The following is a 12,769-nucleotide window of genomic DNA, read 5'->3' as shown; positions in this document are numbered from 1 at the left end:
AGTGGACAGCATAATGGGGAAAACAACTTTATATGCACATGGCTAGCTCGTAGACAGAGGGCGTAAGCAATGCCAAAATAATAATACACCAACACAGATATACGAATATGCTCGACATTTGGAAGGAGCCATATGGAAATCTATGGCGGGTAAATATGAATGCGTGCGGTACCGAGCAGCCATGGAGATATGATGAATAAATATAAATTCAATGCATGACGAATTTGCAAATTCTATTGGTGTAGCATGAAGTGAATAACAAAAACTTTTTTGGTATTTTGTTATTTGTGAAATAAAAAGGAATCCCAAAAAAATATATATTGCATTGATTGAAGATTGATTTCAATGTTAAAAAAAGTTATTTCATCAATGACAAAAAAATTTGAATTCGGTTATGATATAGTGGTAAATATTAATATTGAGAATGATGTAGATTTAAAAACTTATAGACTAAGTTAAAGCATAGATCTGTTACCAAGATGGATGTTGACAAGAATCTATTGAGAAATTGCGTAGCTTGATTCTCTTAGGTAGTATATCGCATCTATCTTTTTTTATCATAAATCAAATTTAAGCTTAAACCCTCAGCACAAACTCCCGCATGTGAAAAGTGACTATTATACTATTTAATTTATCTCGTTTTTTTTCTATTGCAAATAAGCCCGTGGCACCGCAATTCATTTACATTTTATTTAGTATGAAGAAGAGTGCGGCAACATGTTGTATGCGTGATATTCTTGAGGACACAGCAAAAGCAGCCGTTTATCTGGGCAATTAAATAAACTTTTTAAGTAGACATCACAAGTAGTTCCACAGTTAAAGTTTAGTTTAGTTACGTACTTAAGTCAGATTGGCAATTTAACAAAAAAGGCAGCAGCTGCGATTTAGCTTTTCAGGTTAGATTTGGAGTATGGTTTCGTGTGCGGCAACTCTTTAACACAATTTTGTGGTCAATTTTAGTTGTTGTTTTTTTGGGATCTGTACAAAATTTGGTCGAAATTGCGCACATTTTGTGTGGATGGCATAGTTTAGATGCTTGTGGATGCTGCTATTTGTTGCTTCAATTGTTGTTGTTGTTATTGTTTTTGTTGGCTAATTAGCAAAATAGAAACGGCCAAGCCGCCCTGTTGTTGACCCGAGCCTTGAGGATGTTGTGTGCACATTTTGTTGGTGCCGGGTCCCAGTCAAATGTCAACAGCTGGACGACAACAAGATGAGCATGAAGCCGACGACAACATAGTTCGACAGTTGCCATGTGGATGTTCTTTGTGGCAAGGGTCACGCCCACAAGTATCCCGTTTGGATATGCATACACATATATATATATAATATTTATTTGTTGGCTGGCTCGAGGTCCGTGTTTGTTAAAACAAACAATGAAAAACAATTTTATTCAATTCTCTTCCGATATATTTCGGTTGCACATCGGCAAACCGTCTTCAGGGCACTAACACCAAGATACAAAAAACAATTAACAATTATAATACAATAAATTAAACATTATTTCGAACATTTTACATACATTATTTTACACGTCTGCGCTTTTTGACGTGGAGATTGTTACTGAGGTTGTTTGACTGTTTAAGAGGTGTCTGTACAAGTGAGCGCAATTTTCTGTGTCTGTCTTGTAGTTTAGTCGTTTGTAGGTTGGTGTGTTAATTATGTGTAGCATTTCCAATGTGTGTCGCTTGTTATAGTGTTGTTCTTGTTGTAAGATTGTTGTTTCATCAAAATTTGGTGTGTGGTTGCTTCTTATACAATGGGTCATAAGTGCTGTTTTCTGTATATTATTTTGATGTCTTAGTTTGAAGTCCGATTTATGTTGACTAATCCTTGTTTTTAGCTTCGATTTTGTTGTACCTATGTAGACACTATTGCACTTGTTGTTGTTATCCCCGCCACATGGTATTTGGTAAACGACGTTGCTTTTTTCGATCATCGGGATTTTCGACTTTATCTTGTTGAAGAATTTTTGTAATGTATTCGTCGGTTTGTGTGCTACTTTTATATCTTGTTTGTTATAACAGTCTGAGTTTGTGAGGCGTTCTGATAGTCGTGGTACATATATTAGTGATTTGTATATTTTAGCAGGTTCTGTTGGCTTTTTTCTTTCGATTTGTCGTCTTTTTAATAATGTTTTGATTATATTTGGGGGGAAGTCATTTTTGGTCAAAAGTTCTTTGATTTCATGTTCAATTTCTTTGTGGTATATTGTGTCCGATATTTTCATCATTCTATTCATACAGCCTAGTGCTGTATTGATTATCATACTCTTTGGGTGGTTTGAATTGAAGTTGAGTATTCGTCCGGAGGCTATGGGTTTCCTATACCACTTTATTTTGAGTGTGTTGTCCATTCTGCTTACAATAGAGTCTAAAAATGGTAATTTCCCGTCCTTTTCTAATTCCATTGTAAATTTTATCTGTTTGTGGAAGGAATTCAATTCTTTTAGAATATTTTCCACGTCTATTTTGTTCGTTATGGCAAAAAGGTCATCTACATATTTGGTCAAGAGTCTTGGTTTTATTTTTAATTTATCTGTAATCTTGTCCAACAGTTCCTCCATTAATATATCTGCGATTACTGGGGAAGCCGGTGATCCCATTGGCATTCCCTTAAGTTGTGTGTATATTTTGTCTTCGTATTTGAAATATCTGTTTTCCTGTATGCAAAATCTAACTATGTCCATAAATAGTTGTTTCGGTATATTCGTGTGCTCTTCTAATTTGGTCCATTTTTGTCTTATTGTGTCAAGTGCTAATTCTATTGGTATGCTGGGAAATAAGGATACTACGTCAAAAGATACTAATGTTTCCTCTTCTCTAATCTGGGAGTTGTTGACTCTGTCTTTAAAATCTACCGCGTTCTTGATGTTGTACCTAGAGTCCATTGTCAGATTTTTTAATATTTGTATTATATATTTGCACAGCCCGTAAGATGGAGATCCTATGGAAGAACATATTGGTCTCAGTGGAGTTCCTTCCTTGTGTATTTTTGGTAGTCCATATATCCTCGGAGGTACCGCTGTTGTTGTAGTCATCTTATTTCTTTCGTCCTTTGAAATAAGACCCATCTTGAATAATTGTGCTACGAAGGTGTTATTCTTTGTCTGTAGTCTTGATGTCGGATCTAGTCTCAATGTTCTATACGCGCATAAGTCGTCTAAAATATTTGTCATTTTATTTTTATATTCATCCTCATCCATTGCTACGGTTTTGTTGCCCTTATCCGACGATAGAATTTTAATATTTATATTTTCTTTCAGTAATTTTCGTGTCTGTTCCACTGTGTCCAGTATTGCTCGATCCCTACTGTTTTGGTTGTTCTTGGTTTTATGCTCTTTGACTAACAAAGAGAATTTTGTGCGCGCCGACTCTTGTGTTTCCTTTTCTTTTATTGTTTGCACTAGCTCCTCACCGTCTGCGATGTATTTCAAGAGAGGAAAATCTCTCTTGCTGATTGGGAGAGCGAACTTCGGCCCTTTTGCGAGTAACGCTACGACGTTTGGCGGGAATTCTATTTTTGTTTTGTTTACAAACCACTCTCTTTGCGTGTTGTTATCCGCTAAGGCTAGGTTCCGTTGATCTCGTAACTTATCGTGTTTCGTTTCTTGTCTTTTCTTGAGTGTTGTTGTTATTTTGTTTTCTATATTTCTCTCGCTCTCAAAAAACGCTTTTGCGTCATCTGTGGTCATCAGTTGTTCTATGTTTGTTTTTGCTTTTTCCATATGTTTTGTTTGTTCTTGTAATAGGTTGTGTTTGTGTTTTATAAGTAAGTTTAATATTTTGGTATGGTAAAAATGTGTGTGTCTAGTCAATGTTCTTGTTATGTCAGGGTGGGTTTTATTGTCAGTGGTCAGTATGGTCAAATGCTGTGTCAAGTTTTTGATGAAGTTAGGTATTAAATTTGATTTTCTACATTTTAACAAAAATTTTAAACTAGATTTAAGTTTAGTTAATTTTACCAGTGTTAGTTGGAATTTATTAATTGTTCTTTTCGAATCCTTGTATTTAGTTTTTATTTTTGCGTAGCTCATGTTGGTTGCTGTGCATACGGCGTGCCTTCCGTTGATATTTATTGATGGCTCTGGCGACCTTTCCATATTTCAATATTTATTTGTTGGCTGGCTCGAGGTCCGTGTTTGTTAAAACAAACAATGAAAAACAATTTTATTCAATTCTCTTCCGATATATTTCGGTTGCACATCGGCAAACCGTCTTCAGGGCACTAACACCAAGATACAAAAAACAATTAACAATTATAATACAATAAATTAAACATTATTTCGAACATTTTACATACATTATTTTACACGTCTGCGCTTTTTGACGTGGAGATTGTTACTGAGGTTGTTTGACTGTTTAAGAGGTGTCTGTACAAGTGAGCGCAATTTTCTGTGTCTGTCTTGTAGTTTAGTCGTTTGTAGGTTGGTGTGTTAATTATGTGTATCTAAACTACAAGACAGACACAGAAAATTGCGCTCACTTGTACAGACACCTCTTAAACAGTCAAACAACCTCAGTAACAATCTCCACGTCAAAAAGCGCAGACGTGTAAAATAATGTATGTAAAATGTTCGAAATAATGTTTAATTTATTGTATTATAATTGTTAATTGTTTTTTGTATCTTGGTGTTAGTGCCCTGAAGACGGTTTGCCGATGTGCAACCGAAATATATCGGAAGAGAATTGAATAAAATTGTTTTTCATTGTTTGTTTTAACAAACACGGACCTCGAGCCAGCCAACAAATAAATATTGAAATATGGAAAGGTCGCCAGAGCCATCAATAAATATCAACGGAAGGCACGCCGTATGCACAGCAACCAACATGAGCTACGCAAAAATAAAAACTAAATACAAGGATTCGAAAAGAACAATTAATAAATTCCAACTAACACTGGTAAAATTAACTAAACTTAAATCTAGTTTAAAATTTTTGTTAAAATGTAGAAAATCAAATTTAATACCTAACTTCATCAAAAACTTGACACAGCATTTGACCATACTGACCACTGACAATAAAACCCACCCTGACATAACAAGAACATTGACTAGACACACACATTTTTACCATACCAAAATATTAAACTTACTTATAAAACACAAACACAACCTATTACAAGAACAAACAAAACATATGGAAAAAGCAAAAACAAACATAGAACAACTGATGACCACAGATGACGCAAAAGCGTTTTTTGAGAGCGAGAGAAATATAGAAAACAAAATAACAACAACACTCAAGAAAAGACAAGAAACGAAACACGATAAGTTACGAGATCAACGGAACCTAGCCTTAGCGGATAACAACACGCAAAGAGAGTGGTTTGTAAACAAAACAAAAATAGAATTCCCGCCAAACGTCGTAGCGTTACTCGCAAAAGGGCCGAAGTTCGCTCTCCCAATCAGCAAGAGAGATTTTCCTCTCTTGAAATACATCGCAGACGGTGAGGAGCTAGTGCAAACAATAAAAGAAAAGGAAACACAAGAGTCGGCGCGCACAAAATTCTCTTTGTTAGTCAAAGAGCATAAAACCAAGAACAACCAAAACAGTAGGGATCGAGCAATACTGGACACAGTGGAACAGACACGAAAATTACTGAAAGAAAATATAAATATTAAAATTCTATCGTCGGATAAGGGCAACAAAACCGTAGCAATGGATGAGGATGAATATAAAAATAAAATGACAAATATTTTAGACGACTTATGCGCGTATAGAACATTGAGACTAGATCCGACATCAAGACTACAGACAAAGAATAACACCTTCGTAGCACAATTATTCAAGATGGGTCTTATTTCAAAGGACGAAAGAAATAAGATGACTACAACAACAGCGGTACCTCCGAGGATATATGGACTACCAAAAATACACAAGGAAGGAACTCCACTGAGACCAATATGTTCTTCCATAGGATCTCCATCTTACGGGCTGTGCAAATATATAATACAAATATTAAAAAATCTGACAATGGACTCTAGGTACAACATCAAGAACGCGGTAGATTTTAAAGACAGAGTCAACAACTCCCAGATTAGAGAAGAGGAAACATTAGTATCTTTTGACGTAGTATCCTTATTTCCCAGCATACCAATAGAATTAGCACTTGACACAATAAGACAAAAATGGACCAAATTAGAAGAGCACACGAATATACCGAAACAACTATTTATGGACATAGTTAGATTTTGCATACAGGAAAACAGATATTTCAAATACGAAGACAAAATATACACACAACTTAAGGGAATGCCAATGGGATCACCGGCTTCCCCAGTAATCGCAGATATATTAATGGAGGAACTGTTGGACAAGATTACAGATAAATTAAAAATAAAACCAAGACTCTTGACCAAATATGTAGATGACCTTTTTGCCATAACGAACAAAATAGACGTGGAAAATATTCTAAAAGAATTGAATTCCTTCCACAAACAGATAAAATTTACAATGGAATTAGAAAAGGACGGGAAATTACCATTTTTAGACTCTATTGTAAGCAGAATGGACAACACACTCAAAATAAAGTGGTATAGGAAACCCATAGCCTCCGGACGAATACTCAACTTCAATTCAAACCACCCAAAGAGTATGATAATCAATACAGCACTAGGCTGTATGAATAGAATGATGAAAATATCGGACACAATATACCACAAAGAAATTGAACATGAAATCAAAGAACTTTTGACCAAAAATGACTTCCCCCCAAATATAATCAAAACATTATTAAAAAGACGACAAATCGAAAGAAAAAAGCCAACAGAACCTGCTAAAATATACAAATCACTAATATATGTACCACGACTATCAGAACGCCTCACAAACTCAGACTGTTATAACAAACAAGATATAAAAGTAGCACACAAACCGACGAATACATTACAAAAATTCTTCAACAAGATAAAGTCGAAAATCCCGATGATCGAAAAAAGCAACGTCGTTTACCAAATACCATGTGGCGGGGATAACAACAACAAGTGCAATAGTGTCTACATAGGTACAACAAAATCGAAGCTAAAAACAAGGATTAGTCAACATAAATCGGACTTCAAACTAAGACATCAAAATAATATACAGAAAACAGCACTTATGACCCATTGTATAAGAAGCAACCACACACCAAATTTTGATGAAACAACAATCTTACAACAAGAACAACACTATAACAAGCGACACACATTGGAAATGCTACACATAATTAACACACCAACCTACAAACGACTAAACTACAAGACAGACACAGAAAATTGCGCTCACTTGTACAGACACCTCTTAAACAGTCAAACAACCTCAGTAACAATCTCCACGTCAAAAAGCGCAGACGTGTAAAATAATGTATGTAAAATGTTCGAAATAATGTTTAATTTATTGTATTATAATTGTTAATTGTTTTTTGTATCTTGGTGTTAGTGCCCTGAAGACGGTTTGCCGATGTGCAACCGAAATATATCGGAAGAGAATTGAATAAAATTGTTTTTCATTGTTTGTTTTAACAAACACGGACCTCGAGCCAGCCAACAAATAAATATTGAAATATGGAAAGGTCGCCAGAGCCATCAATAAATATATATATATATATACATAAATAGTGGCAGTGTATTTGTGTACTTGTGCTGCGTTTGAGGCTTGTGTTTATTTCAAAGGCCATAATTAAATGCCGAGGCACAGCTGCTGGCAGACGCCTTTGAAGTTCTCGGAGAAATTGTTGGGGTCCACATCATCGCATTAATATACAGCGCCGGCTGCATGTAAATTGAGCTTATTTAAATTTATTGTTAATGCTGCCACACACACAAGTCAATTGGCTCATTAAACCTATCAAACACAATTATTTACGTGCCTACAATTTGCAGCTTAGAAGTTTTCAAAGTGAAAGTTAGGCGTGTGAAATACATATATATATACATACATATACATACATATGCTATATATACGGCTTAATTTTATCCAATGCTTGCAGCCAGACGACGAGGCGTCATGTGGGGGCGTGTTTAATCATTTGAAAGTGCTTAGCAACGGTTACTTCTGTAGCCCGTTGGCATGGGGCGTGGCGCATGGCAAAGCTTAAGGCATTGGAGTCTGATAAATAGACATAGCCCCACCCCCACCCAGGTGAAAAAAAGGGATGCCTGACACTTTAGCTGCTAAGAAATGGCAAAAGTTCGCATTTCGCTAATTAAAAACTTGTTCAATCGCTTCGGAATGCCAATCTATAACAAATCTTAGAAAACAAGACAAGAGAAACCCAATAAATATTCAGTCGAAGAAAACAAATATATTACATTTTGTTTTTTTTTTTTTTGGCAGGTTTTCAACTTTTTCTATGCCCGTCCTTGACAATAAATCAAAAATATATTTGTGCCTTATAAAAAATTAATAAAAGCAATTGAAAAAAAGTCTATGACAAAAGTTGAAGTGAATATATTGTTGAAAGTTGTTACAAGGAATGAGAGTTCATATTGGAAAAGTAAATTAGGTTAAATGAAAAGTTTTAGTACGCAAAGTTTAAAATATTGAGAAGTATTTGCGAATATGTCTCAAGTTGGCTTAAGACGAAATTTAATATGAAACTTGTGCCTAAAAGGGTCAGTTCAAAGAAACAAAGTCTAGAGTAGTAAAGTTATCATTTGATATAGATATGGCCAAGATATGTCGCCATTATGAAGGCCATGCAGGACATGCGCTCGTAAATGTAAATTGTTATCCTGTGCATGCCTCTAGTTATTACGGGCCATATTGTGGATTATGAAAATGAGCACTTTCCTATTTACATAATTGATATTTAAAATATAAATTAAAAGCAAGCAAGAGTCCATTAGTTGCAAGTGCTCGACTTGGAATTTCCCCGAGCCTAACGCCGAGCTGCCCCTTACGAATATTCCTGTTTCCTTCAGCAAGCTGTGCCCTTAATGCAACGGGTGGACTTCTTTTTACCTTGGCCTCACACCATGAATTGCAAACGCATTATTAATTAAAATTTCTTTTTAAAGCACTAGACTTAACCTTTAAAAATTAGATTTTTCATGTTTCGGGGAAATGTGGAGGTGTATTTTTAATCTACATATTCTATAATCGAACCTACCTTCCAAGATTGTGCTCCGAGCTAAGCTGGGAAAACCATGTAAGTAAATCGATATTAATCCACATGATCAAAATGAGAAGATACTTATATCGATAGTCATACTGCATAGAAAAAATATATATCTTAATTTCCAGTCTTTATAATTTTTAGTTGCCAATATCGATGCGTGCCCCGGAAGTAGATACATTGTGGGATGGAGATGAAGATGAAGATGCGGATACTCTTCTCCGCCTGTTACAAACATTAGCACAAAAACATAATACCAGCTCTACCTATTGTCAATGGGTTCAGGGTATAAAAATGATGTAACAACCAAGCACACACACATAGACGTACATACCAGAGAGAAAGGTGGAGGTCCTGGGGCAGGGCCAAGCGTTTGCTGTAGTAGAACGACGACACGAGCATCATTAATTGAAAAATAATACTTTATGGAGCAGTCAGAAGTGTTGTTTACAGTTCTTGTTGTGGAATGATGAGAGATGGTCGGGCGGATGGTTGTGTGTACATTATAAAGCGCTTGGCCAAGGGCTCCTGCCATCACGTCCTTTCACGTCGTTACGCTTTAGTGCATGAATTGCTAGACATTCAAATTATTAAATGTAAAGGAACTTGCGGCGCTTTTGTGGCGCAACTACACGCGTATACGCAATATAAGCGCTTTGCCATATTGGCAAGAGACAGCCCAACCGAACGCGATAGCGGGATGACTGAAAAATGCACATTTTAAGGTTTACTTTTATAATTAAAATTGTAATGCCTGCAAGTGCTAGGCAGGTACACAAACCGGACACGATTATAAATAAATAAATATAAATATTTGGAATGCGCCACAAGCAACATCTGTCTCTCTCTCTCTCTCCCGCTGTCTGTGTGTCGAGGGAAACTGGAAATCTCTGCAGTTTTTCGTCTGCCTATTTTAAATGCGTTCAATTAAATGAAGCTCATTAAAAGTGCGGCCTGTAGCTGATATTAATGCAAAACATGTTCATAATTTATTTTCACTGCGTAAAGTTCAAAATTATGCGCGAGTTTAATGCCCAGCAGTCATAATATGCCCAAAAATGGAATAAAGAGTATATATATTCTTCAAATGCCTGTATTCAATATATAACTGAGTATTACAATAGATTAAAATGAAGTAAGGGGCAACTTCTAGTCAGGCACATTCATTGTAGCTTGTTTAACATTGATTATTTGCATATATTAATTATGGGCTGCAGACTCAAATTATGCAACTTGCTAAACTGATTAACATTAATTATTGGGAGTCACATGTAATGCAAATTGACTTAAAACCAATTTTCGCACAAAGGATATTTAACAAAAAACGAAAAATATGAATTTCCAATTAAAAGATATTATTTGGATAATTGGTAAAATTATATTAAATATTGCAATAAATATATATATTTTAATTTGTCCGCTTCGCATTACCAAACCATTTATGTTTTTTATGTAACCAAGTTAGAAAATGTTTTCAAATTCAACAAGTAATTAAAGCGATTTGCATTTCGTAATTCATTTAAGCAGCAGCACATAAAAAAAAGCTCATTAACAATGCAATAAGAATTTCAACAAATTTTTAGGGGGTTTATCGGTTGTCTCCATACCGCACTAGAAAAACCAATATACTCTCTTTGTTTAATTTGTCAGCGGGCATAAAATTTCGTTAAATATACTGCGTAAATTACTAAGCCAACTTAAGCTTCGATAAGGTCTACAGTTTTGTCTTTTTGTTTGCCCTTTTGCCATTTTCTGTAGCGGCTAAATAAATATTAGGCGACGGTTATTCTCAGCCATTCTTTTGGCTAGAAGGTCATCATTAAAGCGGCAAACGTTTGTAGTAGAAGCGTTTAGGACACTTTTTTTTAGGGTTTGTTATTTTTACTGTGCAAATTACTTAGCGCTAATTAATTGCAAATTTTCTTTCATTTTTGTGGAGAATTGATGGATGACAAAAGTTAATTTGCTTGTCTGTCAACTAAAAAAGTGCAAATTTGTACATAATTATTATTATAGAGAGTAAAAGGAGTTTTAGGAGAATGCCTTTGGGTTAAATTTGAAAAAATTCAAATAAGAACATAAAAGTTATTAATGTGAATGCTTATGTTTGTTTTGCCTATTTCTGCCACACAAATTTTATTATTTCACCTTTTTTTTATTGCACTATAAGCAGTTACATCCGCAATAATTGGTTTGATCCAGTCCAAAAATATGCATACTTGTTCCTAATCACCCTTATTTGTTGGCCAACACCAAGCGTCAGCTTAATTGAAATGCCATTTGGAGATGGCTAATTATTGATGCTCTAACATGTTGCTCAACTAAACTAATTGATTCAGCTTAAGCGCCATGATTGTGGCTTTGGTTGCCTAATCAATTTTGATGCTGTTTTAAGCCCTTATTCGGCAGATTTTGGGATTGTCTAATGTGACAATGGCATTGATTGGCGTAATTTTCGGCTTGGTCATATCTGAGTGTGAGCCAGAGTCTTGGTCTAGGCCAATTAAAATTTAATGTTTTGGTTTGATCATCATGCTGGGCGAGTTAGCCGCAATCTAGGGGAAATGTTGCGTTGCATGCATAATCTAATTAGAAGGGGGATGTATCATCGTGACTGGGCTGGCCATAAATTACGTAATCTCAGCCAAAAGGCAAGTCATTAAATTTATGGCCACTGACCAGGACGAGCCAATGGCAAATAAAAGCTTTTTATATATATTTTAATAGTTTTAATATTTGCTGTGCAAATAATGATAAGTGGTTTGGGTTGGCTTAACACGACTGAGAAAAGGACATGGCAGACAGGAACAGTCAAAGGTGCCCCCGTTTTGATGTTTAACAAAAATGCTTTGTTTCATTCCCAATTAGCATAAATGAAAAAAATTAATTGGCGGACGGGTATATGTTGCTTGATTATTTCATCCTTATAAGCACTGGAGTTATGAGAATATATATGTTTAAATGAGTTAAATTAGCAGGTAATTTAATAACAACACCTGTGTCAGCCTACTCAAATTTATCAAATAAAAGTTTCCTGTTTGCAAATACGAATCAAATAACTTAAAAGTTTTCTCAGCTTATGGCTTTCCATTTCTTGCGAATTTCCATATATGCCTGTCGGCTATGTGCACAATCTTTAGATTTTCCTAGCTTTGCATGCCAATTCTCGACTGCATATGAAGTTCAAAAGGTAAATCGATTCAATTTATGAATTTGCATTTTAATTGGAAGTTTTTCAGCTTAAGTGTTTATATTTAAAGACTGCCTTTGCTTTTGTTCCCCAGTTTGTTTGGCTCTTACGTTTAATTGAGCAAATACTTGCAATAGATTTAATTTCATAGTTATATTTTTGCATAAAAACTGTATTTTTCTAATGCACATTTAGCTAGGGCTAGGGCTGACCACTTTGTTTTAATGTGATATTTGCGTAAGCTCGAGGATATTTTGAAACTGCCTTAAAAGAGGCTCAGACAAATAAATAGTTCAAAGTGCCGTTGCTTTGCATTTAAAAGTATTTTATAAACATATTCATATCATATAAAAAAAAAAAACAATTTAAATTTCAAGACACATCCAATCGATGGCTGCCTTCTGCATCCTATTGCATAATTTTTTATAAAATGACGACAGTTGCGCAGTTTGACCAGCTGCTTGATTAAATTTCGAATAGATA

General features: G+C 35.1%; 2 protein-coding genes across 2 annotated transcripts; one reads left to right on the top strand and one right to left on the bottom strand.

Annotated features, from left to right (window-relative positions):
• Nucleotides 1–1,361: 1,361 nt before the first annotated feature.
• On the bottom strand, nt 1,362–4,396 carry LOC138911109 (uncharacterized). The gene is made up of 2 exons (XM_070208384.1): nt 4,303–4,396; nt 1,362–4,227 (listed from the first exon to the last, which is right to left on the bottom strand). The coding sequence occupies exon 2, from the start codon at nt 4,100–4,102 to the stop codon at nt 1,529–1,531; it is 2,574 nt and encodes an 857-aa protein (XP_070064485.1). The 5' UTR covers nt 4,103–4,227; nt 4,303–4,396; the 3' UTR covers nt 1,362–1,528.
• Nucleotides 4,397–4,476: 80 nt separating this feature from the next.
• On the top strand, nt 4,477–7,569 carry LOC138911113 (uncharacterized). Its single transcript, XM_070208420.1, has 2 exons — nt 4,477–4,563; nt 4,639–7,569. Exon 2 carries the CDS (start codon nt 4,764–4,766, stop codon nt 7,335–7,337), a length of 2,574 nt encoding a protein of 857 aa, XP_070064521.1. The 5' UTR covers nt 4,477–4,563; nt 4,639–4,763; the 3' UTR covers nt 7,338–7,569.
• Nucleotides 7,570–12,769: the final 5,200 nt, after the last annotated feature.

Source organism: Drosophila virilis, chromosome 3 (genome assembly GCF_030788295.1).
Source record: "Drosophila virilis strain 15010-1051.87 chromosome 3, Dvir_AGI_RSII-ME, whole genome shotgun sequence".
Lineage (NCBI taxonomy): Eukaryota > Metazoa > Arthropoda > Insecta > Diptera > Drosophilidae > Drosophila > Drosophila virilis.
Note: the sequence above shows the minus strand (reverse complement) of the source record. Positions and strands in the feature narration are given on the sequence as shown.

What these genes read in the sequence shown, in the direction of transcription:
- LOC138911109 (XM_070208384.1), bottom strand. Translation starts at nt 4,102, where the DNA reads ATGGAAAGGTCGCCAGAGCCATCAATAAATATCAACGGAAGGCACGCC.
- LOC138911113 (XM_070208420.1), top strand. Translation starts at nt 4,764, where the DNA reads ATGGAAAGGTCGCCAGAGCCATCAATAAATATCAACGGAAGGCACGCC.